The 24,716-nt window shown below is 37.5% G+C and overlaps 2 protein-coding genes across 11 annotated transcripts in view; one reads left to right on the forward strand and one right to left on the reverse strand.

Moving 5' to 3' along the window:
• LOC118822182 (NACHT, LRR and PYD domains-containing protein 3-like) overlaps positions 1-24,716 on the reverse strand; it is a 221,074-nt gene that overhangs the window by 128,300 nt on the left and 68,058 nt on the right. For 3 of the 10 annotated variants that reach the window (XR_005008425.1, XM_036591090.1, XM_036591093.1), the window contains exon 1: positions 1,134-1,236. The exons of 2 other annotated variants lie outside the window; for them this stretch is intronic. Coding sequence is in view for 2 of the 8 variants with exons in the window: in XM_036591090.1 (XP_036446983.1) it covers positions 1,134-1,158 (25 nt within the window). In the remaining 6 variants the exon portion in view is untranslated. Of the gene's footprint in view, positions 1-1,133; positions 1,237-14,827; positions 15,279-16,180; positions 16,355-24,716 lie in introns of those variants that run through there. 5 more of the 10 variants (XR_005008428.1, XR_005008429.1, XR_005008427.1 and 2 more) reach the window with 4 other exon arrangements.
• On the forward strand, positions 1,342-7,197 carry LOC118822241 (GTPase IMAP family member 7-like). Its single transcript, XM_036591184.1, has 3 exons — positions 1,342-1,395; positions 2,490-2,546; positions 5,280-7,197. Exons 1-3 carry the CDS (start codon positions 1,365-1,367, stop codon positions 6,113-6,115), a joined length of 924 nt encoding a protein of 307 aa, XP_036447077.1. The 5' UTR covers positions 1,342-1,364; the 3' UTR covers positions 6,116-7,197.

The following is a 24,716-nucleotide window of genomic DNA, read 5'->3' on the forward strand; positions in this document are numbered from 1 at the left end:
TTGTCTTATATGTGTATAAAAACGTAACGTCTAAATGAAAGAAGTGTGAAGCAAAAACACCAATCAGGGTACAGCGCACACTTTGTTTTGAGCTTGTTTTGACCTGTTGGTCATACAGACCCAGAGTAAGCATACGGTTCAACGTCAGTGCAGCAGTGTAAAATTTTGGGAGTGTCTGTTCAACATAAATGATGAACTAACCTAACTTTGTGTAAACAGACCACAATATAGAAATATGTACACATATGCAGTTGTGACTAACGTGTTTCTTTTTTCTGGATTTATACAAACACTATTTCATTTTATAGTAAATTTGTTTTGGCTAGTTTATGTTTATGAACAGAGACCTACAGATGTAATATAGTAAAGGAAAACCCATTTGTGAACCTGAGTTTAAAGCAAGTTTTTATTTAACTTAATTTATATATTATATTTAAACTAATTTTTATTTAAACTAAGTTGCAAATAAATCATGTTTGCAAAAGGTTATTTCAGGGCCACTCGGTTCTACCTAATGGAAATTGTTTGCCTTCAGTGTTTTGTGCTTATGATAATTTTAATAGACAATCAGTGACTAATTAATGACATTCTATTAAAAGATTTGTGTTACAAGAGTGACACTGGAGTACTTTCACCTAAAACGAGTTAATGAAGCAGACTCTTGTTACAGAAATGATAAGAGGACATCAGAGTCATAATTAACCTTTTAGTACTTTCACTTTTGATACTTAAGTACATGTGAAGGCAAATACTTTTGTACTTTTACTCAAGTGGAAGTCTAAAGGGAGGAACTTCTCGTTTTACTGAAGTAATATTTTACCTTGGGTGTCTCTACTTTAACTCAAGTACATGGTTTGTGTACTTCGTCCACCACTGCTATTAAAATAGGTTTTAACAGATGTAGATGGGCTGTTTTCCCTCTAATCTCCCTAACAATCACAAATATTCACAAAAACGTTCACATTTTCTGTCTGGACTGACCCGCACTGACTCTCCAACACCAAACTCTAACTAAACCTTCAACAACACTGACAAACTCTGAACCAGCCATTAGGACACGGGAGGATACGAGGACAGAGTCCCGGAGCTGATCTGATCTGCTTCAGTTTAGTCTAACGCTGAAGGCTACTTACTGTCCGAGCAGTCCGAGTATGCCATTGCTGTTGTTGCTGTAGACTGCAGGGTTAAATCGTTAAAAGCATTTTGTTGCAAAATATATTCGAATACAAACGTGTAGCTCCATGAAGACGGAGCTCTGAGGAAGCCTCGACACACAGACTGCCGGACTCCACCCGCTGAGACGGAGTCTGTACACAGGCTAAAACGAAACTGAGAGCCAATCACAACTTTCTGTTCTACCCGAAATGGCTGCGAACAGTGAAGACGGTGAACTGGGTGAGCGATCATTTTTCAAATTTGTGTTTTTTTTGTTCAGCCTTTATTTCGATGCACACAGTTTCAGAACTTTTTCTGTCTTTCGAGCTTTTATCTATCCGTTGATCCATGAGATTAATGGGAGTGACGACCACAACTCAGCTTTACACCAGATCCAGCAGATCCAGCAGCACCAGATCTACGTTCGATTTCAAATCTTTTAAACGTGAAGGTCCGCTCTTTTACAGTAACGTTGTTCAGTAACCTGTAACCAGTTACTCTGCTGGAAAAATACCATTTACCAAAAATATCATCAAATGTTTAAATATTAATATTACAAAACCACCAGTACCAACCAGGAGAAACATATGTGTTTAGGGTTTTGGTATAACACTGTAAATCCTGATGGATAAAAAGAGTTAAACAGGTGACCTGTTACTGATTATAGTCGAAAGACGCATTTGATGGTTTCCTAATGGGATCTAAAGGTATTGTACTGAAAACAAGTGGTCGCTAATGGAAGCCATTAAGCCGACTTCCTTTCCTATTGGAAAGCAAAACTAAAGGTTTTAATCCGAATGACTGGTCTGGTTTTAGGGTGATGCTATTTTACTTTTATTACAAAGCACTGAATACACTGTCCTAAATGTACTCAGTAACATATTCGTTTACAATACATTCAGAGTACATTAAAAGTACATATTAATAAGCCACAAAGAGAAAAGTCAGTTTAAATGAACTCCACTTAATTCACACTGTTCTCGTCACCTACTTCAGTCCACTCCTGCTGCCATAATCTCACTGCTGTCTCATAAACTAAGCAAAGAATTAACCAAATCCCAAGGTGATTCATGGATCTTACTCAGGCAGGATCAGACTTCAGCAGGATGTCCAGTGTTTGTAAACAAGCTGTTTATTGAGTTCTTCTAGTTCATGAACAGGTGTTGATTTTAAAGTTGCTAAATATTTCTTAATTTAGTGGGCTTTCTAAAAGTATTCTCCTAAATATTTAAAAGGTAACTGCAGCCTTTACAAAATGTAGCTTGGACTTTAAACATTTCTGTATTCTGTATACTTTCATTCTGTTACAAACACTGTTTGTTTTCCTGCTGCAGCATGTACAGCTGACAAGGAGCCAGGAGAGACCAGCAGCATGAAATATCCTCCTGAATGTAAGTTCCCAACTGGATGAATAAAGTAACACCAATAAAATAACTTTGAATGAATACAAACTGAAACTAATATTTGAGATTAATTTACCTATAGGCTACTGTTGGAACGGTTCCTAGTAAATATATCTATATATTATTTGTCAGACCGTTTCATTTCCAAATTTGTGTATAGCATTCCTAAAGTATCATCCACCACTTTCTCCATCAGTATAGACTGAAACATGACTGAAGAGGGCATATATGGACTTCATTTGCATAAACAGAGGCTACACGGTAGTTCACTCATACTACAGTTGTTAGGATTCAGTGAATGGCCTGAATTTGTGACCCCCCTAAATTTTCCTAAAGTTTCCTGTTGGAAGAGCCTTCACACTAAGAGCAGCACACTAATATAGAGCAATGGCTAACATGCTCTGTGAGATCCACTAGACCAGGTAAACTGCAAATAAACTGAAATCTGCGACAGTTCTGAGCATGATCTGACTTGATGTAACAAAATATGCAAATCCAAAAGCACCACATGACACTGTTTTCTACCCAACATTATAGCCATCTAGGTGTAGGATACATATAGGCCTGCAGTTGAATGCAAAAAGAATTTGTGTAAAGATAACATTTTTGGTTAATAATAATTTGTTAATAATGTAGCGACTATCGGAGAACCAGGTTCTTAGTCACCTGCTCGAGTGGGTACAAAGTTCCTTTATGTGCATCCAATAAACAAAAGTCCAAACTAAAACTTGCTGTTGGGTGGTGTTCCTGTTTATTGTGACATTTATCTACAGAAAACAAACTGTTTTACCAGAGATGATAAAATATGGTCACCAATGATGAAGATTACAAACTTGAATTGCAGTATTATAATCCAGTCAAGGCTTTGTTTGTTACAGAAATTGTGGTAAGAATTGTATGTTCCCACCACCCAAGCTCCCCCCATTATGTGAGTGTCTGGTGACTAGAGGCACATGACTTGGCACCTGACTTGTCACCTGACCTGTCATCTAGTGCAGCTCGCCCCCTAGTGTTCCCAAGATGGTACTCAAATATTTAAAAAGACAAAATTACACAGAAGCCTAACTTGGCTGCTACAAATAATAATAATAATAATAATAATAATAAATAATAATAATAATAAAAATAAAATAACAATAATCTTTGTTTATATAGCAACTTTACAATGCAAAGTAAAAACAACAGAAGAAGAAAAAAGGTAATCAAAAATAAAATAATCAAATAATACAACAAATACAAATAAAAGCAATAACAGAAAATTAATTAATTAATTAATTAATTAATTAATTAATTAATAATTAAAATGTAAAATAAATGCACAAAATAAAAATATAAATAAAATACAACTATCAAGAAAGTAAAAGTAATATTCCAGTAAAAACAATGAGGGAAACAATTTAAAAAATAATTTTGCACGTTGTAATTTGTTTGTTGTAGTTGCAGGACGTCCGATGAACAATGCATTACTGTAGTCAAGTCAAGAAAACAAAAAAGCATGGATTAACTTTTTAGCATCTGGCAAATGGAGATAAGGTCAAACTGGTGTTGTAATATCCTCAAATAATAAAAGTAGTTCTGGTAATATTATTAATCTGTGGTTTAAATGTTAAATCAGAGTCTATAGTTACACCAAGATTCTTCTCTTTTTTTATTTGTACAGCCAGATTTCCAAGTCTTTCATACACCTTTTTCCTCTTTACTTCACTAACAATTAGAATTATTTTGGTCTTGTCTGAACTAAGTTTTAGAAAATTGCTATTCATCCAGCTAACAATGCTGGACAGACATATGAGCTTCTCTACTGTTGTGACATCATCTGGTGCTGCAGATATATACAGTTCATCAGTGTACCATCTGCACAACTATAAAAAAACGATGCCATGCTTCTTAATAATCTGACCCAGTGTCGACAAAGAAAATACAAGTGGACCAAGTACAGAGCCTTGTAGTACACCACAGAGAATATCATGCTTACCTGAGATATGTTCGCCTATGCTTACAAAATACTGCCTTCCAGTGAAATACTGTATGTAGAGAACTGGTTATCACAGTTTCAGAGAGACAAGCCAAGTTCTCAAGCTGAGTGTTTTATGGTCTACACTATCAAATACAGGAGTTAAATTCAAGCATATGTACAGAGACATCACCTGCATCAGCATTATTCTCAGAATAACTGTTTTAAGTGTGTCTGGAAAAGTGCTTATTTGCATAGAACAGTTTACAATGTCCAACACACTTAGACAAAGGCTTTAAAATAGTTCTATAAAAATGTTGGAATAGGATCTAACACACAGGGGGAGGAATGTAGTTCTGTCTCATTAATCTTTTTTAAAACTATTTGTAGTGTGTCTTTGCTGTCGAATAAAAATAAAAGTAATAAAACGTTTTGATGCTGAAGCCTAAGTGAGATAATCATTGGTTAATTTAGGATTTAAGATGCGATCAACTATTTAAAATAAAACTCTTGAGTTGTGTCCTTTGTCATTAATAAGTTTTGAGTAGTATTTCTGTCTTTCCGTTCATACTGTGTTGTTATAAATGTTAATACAATTTTTGAGAATTTCATAGTGAATACATGGTTTAGTTTCCCACCATTTCTGTTCTGCTTTGCGGCATATGGAAATAGAATATTAACAAAATGTGAAAAATCATTTAGATTAAAAAAAGTCTTGTTCCTCATTTAGTGTCCTCCCTTATATTTTCTCTGTTTTCTGTTTTAAGTGTTTGAACTAAGGATAGTGCTGGTGGGGAAGACTGGTGTGGGGAAGAGCTCTACTGGAAACACCATCTTGGGCCAGGAGGCCTTTGATGTGTCTGATTCTGCCAAGTCAGTGACCAAAGAGTGTATAAAGGCCAGAGCAGAGGTTGATGGCTGTAAAGTGTCTGTGGTCGACACTCCTGGTTTATTTGACACTGACCTGACAGAAACAGCAGTGATTAACAGACTGGTTGAATGTATCACTCTGTCCTGTCCTGGACCACATGTCTTCCTCCTGGTGCTCACAGTGGGTCGCTTCACTGAAGAGGATCAACAGACGGTGAAGAGACTTCAGTGGATCTTTGGTGATAAGGCATCTAAATACACCATCGTTCTCTTCACTGGGGGCGACCGACTAAACAACAAGACCATAGAGGAGTATTTGGCTAAGGCTGGAAATGAGCTGAATCAAGTGGTGGAGACGTGTGGTGGACGCCATCATGTCTTCAACAATGAGAACATGGCAGACCGCACTCAGGTAACTGGACTGATGGATAAGATCTTTAAGATGGAGTCGGAAAATGATGGTGGATGCTACACCAACGAGATGTATAAAAGTGTGGAAAAAGCAATTCAGGAAAGAGAGAAAGAGATGAGAAATGAGATGGACAAAAATGTGGAAAGAGCGATTCAGGAGAGAGAGGAAGAGCTGAGAAATGAGATGGAAAATCAAGTTAAGGCCAGAGATAAGGAAATAGTCCAGCTACGCTGGGAGCTCAGAGAAAGAGCAGAGAGAGATGTGAAGAAGAAGAAATTTCCACAGTTCAGAAAAGTCACAGAGCAGTGTAAACAGCAGTGATAGTTCCTCTTCCTTAACAGAGCAAACCTAAATTTGTTCAGCACAGTAAATACAAATTTAAAGTATGCATTTGTAGATATATTGTTGCTGTCAGAACAAAACCTTATATCTCCAATTTTGTTGTTCTTTTTTTGTAATTTTTTTTTTCATAATGTAAAGGACAGCTGGTATTTTAATATTGTGTTACAATTTCATGATGAATGGCCCAAATCCAGTTCCATTATCTTCCATTCATACTATTGCCCTGGATTTTTGCCCGTTCTCTGGACACTGACCCGTTTCCTCATTTTGCCTGGGTTTTGCTGCTCTGGCCTGAGTTTTTGATGCCTTCGGTTGTAATGTTCACTCCTGCCTCACCTTATCTAGACTTTCTAAAGACAGTGATTAGCTGGATCAGGTGTGATGGGTTCAGGTTGGAACTAAACTCTGCAGGATAAACTGTAGAACTGTAGAAAGCGGTGTTGGTCATCACTAATTAATCAAGCAGAGAAGAAACGTAAATAGCAATTTAAAAATCTAACACCAGGTAGAGCTCTTACTTCCATTATTTCTCTATGTTGCTCAGTCTTAGGCCCAATCCCATTTCTTCTTTTTACCCATACCCCTTGTTTTCGAGTGTCACCCTAACCCCTTGGAACTGAGTTACAAGTGCTGGACACTCAAGTCCAGAGTTGTGCACTCCTGAAATAGTGCTTTAAGTGTCCATTTGGGATGCAGCCATAGGCTACAGGTCTCCCTATGGGAGGTTTAGTGCACTACTTGATCGTAAATATTGTATTTTTAGTGCAATATTAGGGCCATTTGAGATTCAGGGTCAGATTAGAGGTCACTCACAACATATCAGCAGATTCCACACAGAGCCCCCCACATGCCAAAAATGATATGTAATTATAAAATAATAATAAATAAATAAATAAATACAGTGAAGTTAGTTATTATTTCACTGGAACTGGAACATCTGATTTTTTTTTTTGTTATTTGAAAATGAATAAAATGAGCCGTATTAATGTGTAATATTATATTTTATTTATAAAAGGTTGTTTACGATTTGAATAAAGATTTCTTTGAGTCATAATGTAAAATCAGAAGTCGTCCTACAGACATTTCTTCATTTATTTGTTTAGTCATGTGCTCTTATTAAATGGTTACTCATTCATCTAATGTTTACATCTGGAGTGGATTTTCCCAAATATGTGAGCCTCCCTGAGCTTTGAGCTCTTTGTAGGGTTTTTGTCTCTGTTGACACTGAGAGCAGTGAGAACAGACAACAGATGATAGTGTTGTGAGGATAACACAATATCATACAACAGGAAAGATATGAGGAATATAGTCATAATTATACTAAGGAGAACAGCTGTTGTAATAAATATCATCACATTAATAATGATGTGTAATAATAGTGCAAACTAAATCAATACTGATGATGATAAAAAATCAATTATACAATTAATACTATTAGACGATACATCAGCAGTTGAATGAGCTCCCTGAAACCTGCTGCATGATCTCTAATATACAGCAATACTGTTTAATAACTTCTAATTCAGTCTCTCCACAAATCCTGCTCAAGCAAAGGAGACATGCTAGTCTCTGAGTATCTCACTGTTTTAAATACATCACATTTACTGAAACAGTTCGTTTGTATTTATTATTCAGAAACGCTCTTCATAAACTCAGCAGGTTTGTGAGACACACTGACAGTCTTTACTACCTTATTACTAATTAATGGATTGGGGCCGCAAACTCTTATTCTATCTATCTATCTATCTATCTATCTATCTATCTATCTATCTATCTATCTATCTATCTGTGATGGTTTAGTCAGGCCTGGGCAGTTTTGTCAGAAGGTGGTCCCAGATCAGAAGAAAGTGCCTCAGATTCTTCCTTGTTTAAAATTGGATAACAGCAGAGAACCTGCTGAGAGGAGAAGTACTGCTCTTTTCCGGGTTTCAGATGCTAGAGGGCGCTCCCGAGTGAGTCTAAAATGAACGGGTTGATATGGAACATTTGAGCAAAATCATAGTTTATAAATGCTTAAATATTTTAAATACAAAAGAACACGATAATTTCCTGAACACAGAACAGCATGAAACATTTTAACACTGCTGTTATAATTTTAAGAGCTTTTAAACTCGAGTTATAGGAGTTTAAATTGGCACCTCATGTATCTTCATGACGTCAGTGAGTGCGAACAGCCAATGAGCTGCTCTGCTCGCCAACCAATCAGCGCTCACTAGCAGTAATGCTAACCAATCAGTACTCACTAGCAGTAATGCTAACCAATTAGCTCTCACTAGCAGTAATGCTAACCAATCAGCTGTCAGTAGCAGTAATGCTAAACAATCAGCACTCAGTAGCAGTAATGCTAACAATCAGCACTCAGTATCAGTAATGCCGCCTTCTGCTGGCCAAAAACCCGTTTGCTGTAGAAAAGTAAACATACAGGTGAGTTTTCTTTGTTGTTTTAGTGAAAGTCATTCTTCTACTGTCTAAGTCTTACTTAGTCTCACTGACTCAGATGAAAGGAAAGTTCTGGAGTGATTAAAACTGTTTTAACTGTTTGTTTTTAGCCGTTGAGCTCCATTCACTGAGGACTCCCTCGCGGGCGCCCTCTGCTGTTCAGCAGTCCTGGTTTTGATATAAGGGGGAACAGGAAGTGGCCAGACTCCGTAAACCGGCTCTGGTAAAAGTCAGAACAATAAATAAACAAAGGAGGAGAAGAAAAGCGCGGTTTTCTGGGTGGAGAGAGAAAAGTAACAGACACATTAAGCGGAGTCGCTGTCTGTACTGCTGGAATGTGCAGTGTAGGCGCTGAAGAGCTTTAATAGCTTTTCTGTTCTTTGAATTTCCAACATGAAGATCAGAAAAAGGCCTCTTGTTGCTGAATCAGCGTTTGTGACTACAGACTTCAGAGTCGCTGGTTCTTCTGCAGCTCCAACAGACGCAGCCTCGACTCTGCGCTGTGTGCAGCTGATCAGAGAAACAGGCTGAGCTCCGCCCGCTGGTTCAGTCTGAGTCACTGAACGGAGTGAATATATGAATACAAAACGCAGTGAACAGTAAATAAACGCGCTGAACGCGTCTCTGAGTCACTGAGTGCCGCTCCGACACAACAGGCCTGATTATTTCCCCGTTTAGACAGTTTATGATCCGGAGCTCAGAGCTGAACACACCTCTCCTCAGCCGCTCACACACACTGAGGGGGGACCCGCGGAGCGCGGCGATGACGTCACTGCGCGGCTAAAATGAAAGCCAACAGAGAAAAAAAAGAAAAAGAACAAAATAAATTAAAAAGTCATAAAAATATATATGCAAACATTTAATTCTGTAATTTTGTTGTGTATTTAAATGACATTAAAATGAGAGATTTTAGGTGAAATTATTAAAACTACATTTAAACCTGTTACATTAGTAAAAAAGCATTAAATTAAAGGTTAAACTGATCCGTGTAGTGAGCTGGCTGTTAGTGAACTGAACCCTTTAATGAGCTTAAACTGATTCTTGCTCTGAGTGCAGATTTCATGGCCTCCAAACAACACATTACAGTACTGGGTGATGTTTGTGGATCAGTTTAAAGACACTTCTTTGATTTAGTTTGTAGTGAAGTGTTTTTGAAGTGAAGTCCAAACCTCTAATTTACTAATCCACTCCAAAAAGATCAATCAGAAGGAGGAGAGATAAAGTCTCTCTGAAAGAGAGAAAGTCTGTCTGATGGGGTTTTTGACGCTTCGAAAAGCTCATTTTCCCATTAGGGGAGCGAGACGGATCAATCCTGATACACCTTTACTCAGCTGTGAGATTCCAGGTGGGACTGCATTAAAAACTGGAGATGATAAGATGAGAGAAATTCATGATCATTTAAAGTCTTTCTGAGTCACCAACAGAACATTGCTGTAAATCCAGCTGTTTATGATGTTCTGTTCCTGTGAAAGTCTTTATTGGTCCATATGAAGTGGTGGATGGAGAGAAGGTGTGTCTGTAAGTTAGTGACGATGCTAGGAGGGCTTTCTTGTGGAAAGCTGACAGTTTCACTGGGATTTTGTTTCATTGCAAATCAGAAAGTTTAATTCACCTAAACTAGAAAACTGTAGTGTGAATTAAAAACCATAATGATGTTCTGAAAGAAACTCTTTAAGCTGCGACTCCAAACACCGAACTGTAATGTGGGAAGTAGAAGCTCCTCAATGATGTAAAGCCTGGAGTTCAGCACATGATAATAATAATAATAATAATAATAATAATAATAATAATAATAGAAGAAGAATATGAAATGTGGTGAACAGTGATTCTTAATGTTAATATAAACAAAACTCAGAGTTTAATGTTGTTTAGTGAACCAGAAACAATTTACTAACAGACCAATCACAGCTCAGCCCTTCATTAAGTGGGAAAGACATTTTTATAACCTTGTTTTTTATTAATCTGTTCTTTTAATGTACTTTATATTATTTATTTTGATGTACTTTATTAATATTATTTTATATTATTTATGTTTTTTTATTATCTATTTATTTATTCAATAATATAACAATTACAATTTATTTATACTTTATTTTGTTTCCATAATAATAATAATAATAATAGTCATAAAATAATTATTTTATGATTCATTTTCATTATAATTATAATATACATAATAATTATTAGTGTCATTATTTTTGTAAAGTAAACAAATGATTAAATAATAATAACTATAGATGTTTAATCTGTAATGATTATAGTGATGTTATTATTTAGTCATATATCTGTCTGTGTGTGTTTGTTCTACAGTGGTCACTATTAGGAAGTATAGCTGCTCTTCATTATGTAGTAAAGTGCTCTGCTGTACTGAAGGCTTGTGATGATTTATGCTCCTTTATAAATTGTCTCTGCGCAGCTTCTACACACAGTGCGGTAATTTGACCTGCTGTCTTTAGATTTGCGTCATTAAGGCGCCTCCGCATCTCACGCGTTCCTGCTGGTCACCAAATGAGACGCTGATCATGAAGAGACGCGACTGACCTCAGCTGGTCTCCAATGACCGCAGCAGGATGAGTCCAGTTTAGATGGACAGTCGGGCTCCTTTCTGCAGCGTTTTGACTGTGAACAGTGAAAGCGCTTCTTTCCGGTCAGAGACCGCAGTAAAGTCGTCTCGCGGTCAGCGGTTCGGATTTCTACCGGCTCGAGCTCCGGACTGCAGTACCGCACATCCACAAACACTGGTAGCTTCAAAAGTCGAGCTCTCAGATAAAGAAACCAGGTTCAAACTGTTCAGACTGACCTGTGAAAAACCTCACAGCTCTTATTCTGCCCGGCCGTGGTCTGAGTAGAGCGCGAGCCCGGAAAGGGAAAGTCAGTGAAATATGGGCGTTTTTTGACCTCGGCAGGTGATTTTCAACACTAATGACTTCAAAATCTATGAAGATGTGATTCAGCAGAGCTCGGTTTGGAAAAGATTCACAGACGGATTTTGTGCTATTTGATGGTTTTATTCAGGTCTATTTCCGTTTCCATGCAGACAAAACTGGATATTTCTATTATTTCCCAAACACTGACACAGTAATACACATGTAAGGAGATGAAAACAGGCTGAATTATTTGTCCGTCATTGAATAAAAAGCTGTCGCACAAAAAAGCTGAAAAAATGTGGTTTTAACTTTGGAGCCCAGTTTAATATAAATACACTGTAATAATCATGCAGTGCTGGTTTTCAGCTGATTTATGAAAACTTTCTCAAACACAGTTTGGTAGATTTGAGTGGTTTATGCAGTTCTGCTCCCATTTTCATGTGTAATCACACTGTAGTTCAGCTTTTGGGCCCAAATATAAAATATTAGTGTCTATAACTTTAATAACTGAGATGAATGGAGGTCAAAACTGTTCACCTGAATCTGAGATGGTTCACCGTTTTTCCACCTCCTGTCCTGCTTTTGTCATTCACTGCACTTTTCTGATGAAAAATCTGTCTTTGGAGTAACTTTTAAAATGCAGCCATTTTTATTAGCAGTGTTATGAACTTGTTTTAGTGACTGGATAATTTTTTGGAAACTTTCATTGTTTTATTCTGTGATGTGGACATTTTCTCCTGTGAAATGTGGTCCAGTGAGTCAAACACTGGCACAGCAATGATAGAACTTCAAACATGGATGAGGCCAAATAATGAAAGCAGCTTTAATCAGAGCTCCAACCTGAGAAACTCTCTGATGGGACTTTATTCTTTCTTTCTCATTGAACAGTTTCATTCACTTCAAAGACTGTAATTCTTATTCAACAAACCCAAAAATCTTTATATTTAAACACATTTAACTGTACAACACCTGCAAAGCATTTACAGCGACATCAAGGAGAAACACACACACTGACCGGCCACTCAGTTAAACACACTGACCTCGCATCTACAGTCACTGTCCATTTGAACAGCCCCACTGACCTCATTGGATCATGTTGTAGCTCTACAGTTTCAGGCTGTGGTCCATCTGTTTCTCTGCATACTTTGTTACCCTGTTCTTCAGTGGTCAGGACCCCCACAGGACCCCCACAGAGCAGGTGTTATTATTCATTCTCAGCACTGCAGTGACCCTGACGTGGTGGTTGGTGGTGTGTTATCTATGTTCTTCACTGACGTTCTCAGTCACCTGAGGAACATCTGCTCTTATGTTCTACTTTACAGATCACAATAATGCACAAACATCTATGAATTGCTGACCAGCCCTGTTTACTAAAGTCTTTCACACAGATCTAAACGCAGAGGTCACTTTGGTCTCTGTTCCTATTGAAACACTGTCCAGTTTAGACGTCTGTGTGACTGAAGCTCCATCTGAACCCCTAAATGATCCAAAATCAAGGTCAACTGGGCTGCAGATGCAGATTCTGTGCAGTCCTACAAATGACTCCCTCATTTAGAGACACTGACTGTGTGAAGTACAAAGTGTTTCTAAATGGTTTCAGATCCTCAGACATAATACAGTATAAGACAATGAGAACATGAGGAACCACAAAACACAGTTTTAAATGGTCAGTTCATTTATTGAAAGAGAGAAAACATCTAAATCACCAATATGAAAAAATGATGTGCTTCCTAAACTTAATAACTGGTTCTGCCACCAGTTTAGCAGCAATAACTGCTGGAACCAATCAACTGCAGAAACACTGACCTTATCTGAGGTGAGGAAGTTCCTTAGATGTCCTTCTGGGTTCTATTCAGAGTTCCTGGAGGAGTTGTTGCTGTGCTCTTGGAGGGATTTTGGTAACCCTTTCAGTAGAGCTGCCAATAATCAAGACTGGGTTTGTCTAGTTTAATTGATCCCAATTAGTATCTAAATTTGGTTAACTGGTTGATTGAGGAACACAGGGCCAGTTGGTATTGGAGAACTTTTTATTTTTTCTGTTTTTTTTTTTCTTTTCTTTCGCCTTAAATTACATTTTGTTTGAAATCTGAATCATTTAAGTTTGACAAATATACAAAAATAGAGGACAATATGAGGCAAATGCTTCTTCATGGCTCTGTAAACTGTCTGCCAAACATTTGATGACAAAGTTTTGAAAATTTTCAGTAAAGTTTGATTTTCAGTGTTACTGTTTAAACAAAGTGAATGAATCCTGTAAATGGAGAGAACAGAGACAGATACGATTCTCTCAGTAAAGGAAGGACTGAATTAAGGTCACTCCACCTTGATCGGTCAGCTCTAAGGAGCTGGCTCGGACAGTTTCGGTATCCATCCAGCTCCATAAACATCTGGGAAATTCTGCAAGAGGCGTGACAGAACAAACAGGAGGAAGCTGTAGAAAAATAATCTTTTAGTATGAAGATTGTGTTTCAGTAAGGATTTATTTTAAAGATCATGTAGATGTTGATTCTGTTTTAGTTTTTGTCATGAATATGTTCGTGATGTCGTTTTCCTCAAAATAAAATGTGATGTTTTTATTAATCACAAACCAAAAAAGAAATAGATGATGTTTTTAAGGCTATTAGGTGTCCTAAGATTTTTGAGGCTTTTCCCCCCTCAAAGGAATTTAGTTTCAGATGAATTTTCAGGGATTCTGTCAACAGCTGTAACTACTGCCACCTGGTGGACATTCAGACTGATGTCAGCGTTTTCTCACGAGTCAAAATGGAGCAAAGATCACACTAATGGTGCTTTTCCACCTCATGATACGACTCAACTCAGCTCTGCTTTTGGTACCAGCTACATCGTTTTCCACTGCAGGTACAGCACCCGATCAATGTAGCAGGTTGTCATAGCGACACCACATGCAACTGCCATGACGTTAAGGAGGAGAAACTTGAGGAGAAAGTAAAACATTTAGGTTGGTCAGTTTTTGAGTTACACATACATTCTGCCTTTCTGTTTAAGGACTCTGTGAAAAGGCTTTGTGAGATTTGTGCCCCAAAGTCTTCTGTGCTCAACCAAACATAATATCTGACTGAAAAGCTGGGTGTTTTTATGCTGCTTCTCCATCCTGCTTAACACATTTTGCTCTGGTTGGTGAGTCGATGTTAGTTTGTTCTTGGAAGGTTTTAATCTCACCAACTTTACCATGAAAATCATACATTTGTAGTTTAGCCTGACAAAGCTGGGATCACCTTAGGCTAACACAGCTGGCCTTTTCTGTGATGACTTCAAGCTTTCACCATGAAGACCACGCCACCCCTTGGTAAACATAACTGGGCTTTGAAATGATAACTTCTGGATGACATAATATAATGTCCACAGACTTTTATTATTAAAATGTGGGGAAAAAAAACTATGTATAAAATTATTTAAAGGCTTTACATAAAGTACATATCAAATTCAAACTGAATACAGAATAACTGAACATGAGGAGGAAAACTACAACCATGTATACTATGTATATGATTTAACAGTGCAGATCAAAAAGTGTTGATTTATAGACTGAGTTTATGAAAGTCTGTCAATGTTTCCACTGGTTTGAGAGGGTTGATGTTGAGTCCAGGCGCTTTGGGAGGAGGAGAAGCACGTTGTGTCCTGCTAAACAATGTGAAGTCGTCCTCAAATGTCAGGAGTTTGACAGACGTTCTATCCAAGGTGCAGCGACTGTTATACAGGAAAACAACAGACCAAACCTGACGACCAAGACTTGGTTCTATGAGACGTCGTCCTCTGCTCATAAGCCCTGAGTGTGAGAGGCTCCTACCAGTCAATGTGTGGATGGTCATCGGATACTGTAAGAAATAGAATAAGACAGAATGTCAGATATGAACTCACTTTTTGCAGCCACAGTCAGACTCAACATGCAAACTTTGTACAAGCCATCACAAACACACAAGACAGAACACTGAGACCCCCCTCACAAAGCCATTAAACATCTCTCTCTCTCTCTGTCTCTCTCACTCTCTCTCACTTTCTCTGGATGGACTATAAACCTGGATCCATATTACTGAAACTTCCTTAAACCCTAAATTAAGATCTGACATGTTCAAGACAGGATTTTTAACAAGTTCATATTACAGAATGTTGCTACTTCCTCTAGTAAGTGAAGGAAGATCTCCTCACAACAAACATGCAGTCAGAACGGTGCTGGCAGTGTATCAGTCAGAATTACTGGGCTGATATTAAATCTATTTAATCTGTTCATCTTCACATCTGTGCACATCACTGACACTTTAACTCTTCAGTCCTTCCAATCTTCAGATCAACCAGTTACAGCTGCTCCCAACAAAAGGTCCCCAAAAGAGTCACTGACATTATGTTATTCTTCAATATATCAAACACCACCAGCCCACACAGACAGTACTGTGCAAAAGTCAGAGACCACCTTATTTACATAATACCCTGTCAAAACAGCCATTAAGCACAAGTTACTCATTTTTCAGGAGAATTTTATGAGGAGATTAGATAGAAGATAATGTACTTGCATAAGGAGGGAGAAATTCAAAGGAAAATAGGTAAAAATAGGAGCGTCCCAAACCACTTAAAAGATTAAATTTAAGATAAATATTTATTAAAGATATTGAGAATAAAAGATCATGACTCTTAAGGTCAGAGTTCTGTTGTAATCAGGTGTGGATCAGCTTTTATGTGAGCTGCATGTAATCAACAAATGCTAAGCAGGTCAGTAACTTACTGTAGTTTCTCCAGTTTACAGTGTGGATCTTCTAGTAGAGCAGAAAGCTTCTTCACTCCTGAGTGTCCTGCTTTATTCCCACCCAGATCCAGCTCTCTCAAGTGTGAAGGATTTGATTTCAAAGCTTTAACCAGAGCTATACAGCCTTTCTCTGTAATCCTGCAGCTCCATAATCTGTAGAGAGATGGAGAAAACTTCCTCACACTTATGGTTCTACACACAACTACATATTTAATCTATACAAACACCAACATCTCACACAACGAATTAAAAAGAAAAAAAACTACACACTACATAATTGAATTTATTCTGTATGACTCTCTCATGTAAACAAACACACACCAAAAAGAAAACAAACAAAAAAAAAAAAACAAGACAGAAATGTAAATTGGATGATATTTTGTGTGGGAGATTTGCATTTGTTTGAGAGACATGAATGATGATGAGTGATGACATGTTTATGTCAAAATGTAATTTTAAATACACTCAATTAAATAAACTCAGTCTTTATTCATCAAAGCTGTGTTTGGTCAAATCTGATCATAAAATGAACACATGCAAATTTCATATAGTGTTTTGTTATTTATCAGTTTCATCTTTGGTGTATCTGTACAATCAAACTCATGTCTGATAACTGACTTGCTATTAACTCACCAAACTATTATCAATATAATCTACAATACCAATAATAGGAATAAAAATAGAAAATAACAATATTACTAATAAGCTATTGAGCATCACAATGCCCCATTCAGAAACTACAGTCCATAAAGAAATGATCTGCTGAATGTGGTGTGGAAGGAGCTGTCTGACCTTCTCAAAGCCTTGACCTCAACCCCTTCCAGCACCTTTAGGATGAATTAGATGATCTACCAGTGCTGATCTAAGCACTGAAAGAACATCCATGAGTAAAGACTTAGAAAACTTTTTCAGCACCAACCAAGCTTTTGTCTGAAGCAGTAAAAGAGGAGGTGCTGATGTTCAGAAGTTCTGAAACTACTGATATGGGCTTTATATGGTTGATATGTTTATATGTTCCCACGTTTATCAAGGTATCCCACAGTTCAGGTCAGGGTGGCTGTCCACCGGCTGAAGCTCAGCAGAAGGAAGAATGTTCCAATATTCCTCTTGAACATGGTTCAGGTCTGACCTGCAGCTCCTGAAAACGCTTCCTACAGGTTATGCTGTCAAAAATCCAAGGGTTCACTGACTTTTTCACCAGTACTGTGAATGTTTAACTGCTGTGCACATCAATAAGAAACACATGAAAGATTATCATTGATTATGTTGTTAGTTTTAGCACAAGTGTTTGTCTCTAGTTGTGACTTAGATGAAGAAGAAATCAAAATTTATGACCAATTAATGCAGAAAACTGAGTAACTTCAAAAGAGCCACATATTTTTCTTGCCACTGAATGTAAAACAATAATAACTGGGCGTTGTTTAGGCAAAGACTACAATCTGTACTGTAGAGATGGTCTGCACTGCAGCTGAGCTGGAGCTGTTGGTTTGGGTTATTTTAGGCTACGTTTACACAGCAGGTAAAAGTGGCCCAAATCCGATCTTTTTCTCTGTATGTGACACAGATGTGTGTCCGTGTGGCAGTGAGAACAGTAAAAAACTCATTGAATCTGACATTTTCAATTCTGATTTGAGACGCTTTCATATGTGGTATTAAAATCTGATACGTATCCGATCTGCAGCAATGTGACTCCAAACAGCCAGATCAGAATTCATGCAAGTTTTACGTCAGTCCAAATCGACATTCGTCATAATTTCATGCTGCTGAGGCTCATAAACATTTAGGCTCATGTTTCTATACCAAAAGATTAGATGACTTATCGCAACTGCTCAGTGTTCAAAGAGGTTTTGAAAGAAACGGCCGAACGTGGTCGGAGGAGACGAGGCTGCAACGATTTAAAGAATCTGAGGACATGAACCGAAGAAGTGGCCATGGCCGATTGACATGCCCTTTTTATGGCAAAATTGAATGCATTGTGGGTGATGAGCGCAGTAGTCAATGATTGGAACTTCTTAATCACTTCTGTGATGCTGGCAACGTTGAAACTGAAGCTCCGGGAGCGACAGGTGTTTGCTGACCGTCATTATTGTTCACCTCTGGACGAGCCTCGTGAAGCATTCATATGTTGCACATGTGGGTCGGTTTAGGAGCTGATCTGTTCAGACTGACGTTACACACAGATTCCATTTAAAAGATAATGTTAACTGCCAAAAAAAAAAATCGGATTTGGTGGGAAAATCAGGTTTGGGCCACTTTTACCTGCTGTGTAAACGTAGCCTTAGTGACCGCACCTAGCTTAGCACTTACACATCTGCTGCTTCTACTACTGACTTCAATACTTTTTAGTCAGTTTTATTTAGCACGTTATTTTATGATACTGTACCTAGTACTCAATTGGTAAATATGTACTTACAAGTCATTTTCTGGTACTTACTTTGCAAATACATAGTACATGATAGGTATGTATAACAGTACTTATTCAGAGTTTGTGTTCATAATTACAAACAATAAATACTTGTTGCTTAATTAAATATGATGATATAGTTTAATATGAAACTATGGAAACAGGGCTGTAAAATAAAGTGTACCTTTGTACAAAGTATTTACATAGTAACTGTTTTCTTTGTAGTATGCAGAGAAAAAACATACACAGTGTTCATAACCATACACAGTGTTCATAACCATACACAGTGTTCATAACCATGCATGCTGTTATAGATCAGATCTAGATTAAAAAACAAGGGGAGAAGTGGTGTGTGTGTACTGTAGTGTAATATATGATAAATAAAGAAAAAACACACACAGGATTAAAGCTAACATGGCAATTATTCATATTAATACCAGCTAATCAGTGAAATAAGACTTTCAATACAGAGAATATCTACAAAATATACACAAATATAACAATCATTCAAGCTATTAAACCTAAAAGGCCGACAGCAGAGTTCAGTAATGATTCAAACACAGAGTTTAACATAATCTAATAAGTGTGCAAAGAACTACAGTTCCCATCTGCCCTGCAGTGATGACATCACACACAGTGAAGAGAGTGTATGGTTATGTGAACACTGCGTATGGTTATGATCTGCATGTCACAAAGACAAAAAAAAACATACTATTTAATTACTGAGTACAAAGTGATGATCAGAGATCATGTGGTTTCTGTGTAATTACTATGTACAAAGTTACACTATTTTACAGTCCTGTTACTACAATGTTACAACACTATTACAGAGAACTTACCAGTAAACGTACCAAGTAATATTGAATGTGTTACTGTACTGAAATAAAGGAACTTAATCTAATTCATTATTTATTATTACTTTAATTTATATCTACTTCCTCTGTCACATATGCATTTACTTACAGAAACACTGAATCACTAAAAGCTGAAATATTCCTGGTATTTCTCACATTAGTTACTCTGTAGTTACATACTGAACTTGAAAATTATGCACGAAAAACTTCTAGTAAGTCCTACATATTTATCATTAAGGTCTGAGTATGTAATTATACATACCTGATACTCTTCATGTAGTTTTTGTACCCAGAAATTACACATAAGTATTTCATATAAGTTTTTTATATAAATTCCTATATATGTGCAAAATACGTACCAGAAACCACCACATATTTATTATTAACCACATATTTACTTATTAAATACTACTTACTTACTGTACCAGAATAAAAACATCTACCCAGTTTCCAGTCAACACTCTCATACTTTCTCTTTAACCTGTGAAACTTTTAAACACTATGAAATCAATGAATAATCTAGTGAATAATCTAATCTCTATCATTACAAAAACAACAGCCCCTCCCCCTAAACTCACAGAGCTGATAGCAGATAAAACTTGCTGCACTGAAGGTCACTACATTACAAACACTTCTGATCTGAGATCTTATTAAAAAGCAGAAGCTTGATTTATATTTGAACTGAAACATGACTGAGTGAGTCTGATGCAGTGACTTTACTAGATGCTCCTCTTGAAAACTACAGATTTACACACACAGTAAGACAGTAAGTATGTTTGAGTATGTTGATATTTTAAAACACTATATTGACTCAAACATGTGAGAAGTTTAAAACTGTACCACACTGTATCACAGCACCGTCTCCCTCCTACAACTATTATGGATCATATTCTAAATACTAAACAAAGACATTCTTAACACTGTTTCTCCAGACAAACGGAAGAAAAACTCACTTATTCTTAAAAATCCTTGAATAAACAGGAGTGAAGAACGTCTGAGTAACTGGACTTCATTATTATATTTTAGTATTATTTTGGAGGACTTGGACTTTAGACCAGTTTTATTTAAATTAAACTCTTCTACTTTTGAATTTCAGAAAGAAAAGACACACTTTTTACTCCTTATATTTTCAGTAAAGAGTAAAATTACTACAAGTACAAATAAACATCATGTCTCTCTTTCTGTCCTTCAAACACACAAACATACACACACATGAACACATAAAGCACAAAAACAGCAAAGTATGTTAAGGAGGCAGAAAAGTACAATGAATTAATACCTGAGTTTCTCCAGTTTACAGTGTTGATTCTCCAGTCCAGCAGAGAGCAGCGTCACTCCTGAATCACACAGACTATTATAACTCAGATCCAGTTCTCTCAGACTTGAGGTGTTTGAGCTGAGAACTGAGGCCAAAGCTGCACAGCTTCTCTCTGAGAGATGACACGAGACAGCCTGTGACAGAAATGATATCAGATACATTATCATTACACCTCAAATACAAACAGACCTACAAAACACACACCAGGAAAAAAAGACATTTAGACAAAAATCAGTCTTAAAAGCATTTGTGTTTGTGTGTGTGTGTGTGTGTGTGTGTGTGAGAGAGAGAGAGAGAGAGAGAGAGAGAGAGAGACAGAGAGGTAATGATACTAATCTCTCTCTTGCATGGTCACTGGGTGAACACCTGTGTGGACTAGTAAAGGTTCAGTGTTTAGAGAAAAGAGACTGAAATGTTAAAAATGTATTTTAGGCTTGGCAGAAAAAAGTAAGTAAGTAAATCAGTAAATATGGTACAGTAACAGCTAAAGGCTTAAAGGAATCACTGGAACTGGTTTACATCTCTGTTCAAGAGTCTAACACACAGAGGGGAACCGTCAGGGCCCTCTACGTCCTCAGAGACGGACTAAGATATTCTAAAAATAATATGTTAAAAATGAGCAGTTCTAGTTTTATCTGATCATATTTTGACAATCAACATCTAAACAAACACAAATATAAACAAATAAATCCTTTAAACCTGCCTATTAAATATGTACTGGAATGTGAAGGGTTAAATTAGAGAAGCCCCTTTGTCTCCCCCTATAGGAATTTTGCTGTTGCAGGAAAGAATGATGGTGATTGGTGGTCCAGCTATTAATTTACAGCGGGCCAAGCAATAGTAATTCAGTGAGAGACCAACTTCAAATGACAGTAAAACTGACCAATCATATCCCTTTTAATGGGTGGGCTTTGTTATGGCTAAGTTTATGACAAGTTCTGCCCGCTGTGGAGACACACAGGCTCTGGAGACGAAGTTAGTGAAGAAAGCTAGCGAGCTTGTTGGTTCGTGATGGAAGCTGAGAGTAACGTTGCCGCTGGTGAGGAGGACATCGCTGAGTTTATTATCTGAACCGTTTTCTAGATGAACTTTTAATGAAGAGTTGGAGTTAATCGGTGAAGGACGACCAACACCAGAGCTTAGTTTGGTGCTTAAAATGCTTTTGAGAGGCTTTTCAACTCCAGCAATTACACCAAGACACCCTGGATGACGGGATTCACCAAGGAGAACAAGGCTCTGCTGCTGGGACCACTTGTTGTTGGGGGCGGAGAGGGGGTCTCGGGCCAGAGATGGATTTTGTGATTTAGGAAGTTTATCCAAGTCAGCCCATCACCATCAGAACGCTTGAGAAGCTATTGTTGATTAATTTAAAAGCAAAGGATCAGCAGCATGACCCCCCATCAACCACTTCATCCAGAAGGACAGGAGGATGGAGTCAGGATGGAGTCATTATGTTATGACTTTGATCGTAAAGTAATGCTCTGATCAAAGGGCAGGTTATTAAAAATCTTACAGGCCGCCGTGCCCACTGATTTAATTCTGCCCACCGCTGACACTGTTTGTGTAGTGTGCAGGTTTATTTGGGAAAACGGTCATTATGTGGAATTACTGGTCAGTTTTCTGATGCTGAGTCATGGTTCACTCCTACTGACACATGAACAACAGACATGGTGTCTATAGCAGGACACCACAGAGGAAGCTGCTGCTCACTGTGGAGTAAAGGACTCTGCATCAACATGAAACCATCACCCCAACAGTGAAGTGCTGTGAAGGGATCATAGTTTGGGGCAGATTTGCTGCCTTTGTGTCTGGATTGCCTGGAATCATCAAGAGAAAAATGAATTCTCAAGTTTATCAAGATCTCCTACAGTTCAATATTCCTCTGGAACGCTGTGCAGGTCTGATCTGCAGCTACTGAAAACACTAGCTTGAGGTTATTGCTGTCAAATGGTTTTTGACCAGTTATTAAATACAAGGGTTCACTGACTTTTTCCACCAGCACTGTGAATGTTTAATTGGTGTGAACAATAAACACATGAAAGATTATCATTGTTTGTGTGTTATTAGCTTTAGCACATTGTGTTTGTCTGTACTTGTGACTTAGATGAAGAAGAAAATACATTTAATTACCAATTAATGCAGAAAACTCAGTGATATCAAAGTATATACATAACTGTATTTGCAAAACAATAGTAACTGGGTGTTGTTTGGGCAAAGACCACACTTTGTACTGTGGGTCTGTCAGATTGTCTGTACTGAAGCTGAGCTGGAGTTGTTGGTCTGGGTGAGCTATTGGTGAGGGTTATCTTAGTGACCACACCTGGTTTAGCACTTACACATCTGCAGCTTCTACTACTGACTTAAATACTTTTTAGTCAGTTTTCTTTAGCACTTTTTAAGGTACAGTACCTGGTATTTAATAGGTAAATATGTACTTACAAGTAATTTTCTGGTACATACCTTGCAAGTCCATATATATGTACAGCAGTACTTACTCAGAGTTTAATAGTAAATATGTAACAACTACAAGTAATGTATACCTGCATACTTTGCAACTTTAATATGTAACTAACAAAACTAATGTGATAAATATGAGGTATATTTCAGCTTTTAATGCTGAAAAGTTACACAGTAAAGACAAGTTCTACCAAACTGCTTCAGGAAGTAAATGACTATGTGATCTCTGTGTGACAGAGAAGAGTAGATTACAAGTCATGTTAACAGTGTAAAAACTGCAGGGTACCAACAACTGAGTACTCAGTAAGAACCTTTTTACAGTATAGTAACTCATCAAGTCAAGTCAGCTTTTATTGTCAATACTACAATATGAACAGGACATACAGAGTATTGAGACTGCGTTACTCTCAGACCCCATGGTGGAGTGATAACATTAAATAGACGGTAAACAGGAAAAGTGTGAATTTAAATAGACACTAAAAACACTAAACACTAATCGTAAAAATAAACACTAATTGTAGAAAAATAGAATAATAAAAAATAATATAAATATAAGAAGGTCCTGAAATTAACACTAAAGTGACATAAGGCACAAACAGATTAAGGTCTGTGGGTAAAAATAGTGCAAATATAAATATAAACAGTAGTGCAGTTAGACTGAGCTTATGGAGCAGTTAAAGTGATGAGTGCGTAACAGACCCTGAGAAGGTCAGAGTTCAGTATTGGGGAGTGGGGGTCAGGAACCTGTGTTTGACCAGTACAGTCAGAGTTCAGTATTGGGGAGTGGGGGTCAGGAACCTGTGTTTGACCAGTACTGTCAGAGTTCAGTATTGGGGAGTGGGGGTCAGGAACCTGTGTTTGACCAGTACTGTCAGAGGTCAGTATTGGGGAGTGGGGGTCAGGAACCTGTGTTTCTGTCTCCATATTAAATGGTATGTTTACTGGTGAGTTCTCAGTAATATTATGGAAACAGGGCTGTAAAATAAAGCGTATCTTTGTACAAAGTATTTACACAGTAACTGTTTTTATGTCTTTGTGATTCGCAGAGCAAAACCATACACAATGTTCATAACCGTATATGCTGTTATAGATCAGATCTAAATTAAAAAAGACAGAAAAGGGTAGGGGGGAATGGGGGTGTATATACATGATATAATATACATGAATATAACAGTCATTCAAGATATTAAATCTAAAAGACCGACAGCAGAGTTCAGTGACGATTCCAACACAGAGTTCAACATCATCTAATGAGTGTGCAAAGAACTACAGCTCCCATCTGCCCCGCAGCGATGACATCACACACAGTGAAGTGTGTATGTGTGTGTGTGTGCGCGTGTGTGTGTGAGAGAGAGTGTGTGTTTGGTAATCAGAGACAGAGGAAAGTTTCTGTGTCTTATGTTTGTTGTTGTCATTTATGACTCGATTGAATCAACAGAATCGATTCCATTGTCGGAGACTCTCAGTCATTGGTGAGAGTCT

This window comes from Colossoma macropomum, unplaced genomic scaffold (assembly GCF_904425465.1).
Source record: "Colossoma macropomum unplaced genomic scaffold, Colossoma_macropomum, whole genome shotgun sequence".
NCBI lineage: Eukaryota > Metazoa > Chordata > Actinopteri > Characiformes > Serrasalmidae > Colossoma > Colossoma macropomum.

Bases quoted from the DNA above. Each gene is read 5' to 3' on its own strand.
- LOC118822241 (XM_036591184.1), top strand. From the start codon at position 1,365: ATGGCTGCGAACAGTGAAGACGGTGAACTGG. The intron at 1,396-2,489 runs GTGAGCGATCAT...TTCCTGCTGCAG, and splicing joins CAGTGAAGACGGTGAACTGG to CATGTACAGCTGACAAGGAG. The intron at 2,547-5,279 runs GTAAGTTCCCAA...TTCTGTTTTAAG, and splicing joins CATGAAATATCCTCCTGAAT to TGTTTGAACTAAGGATAGTG.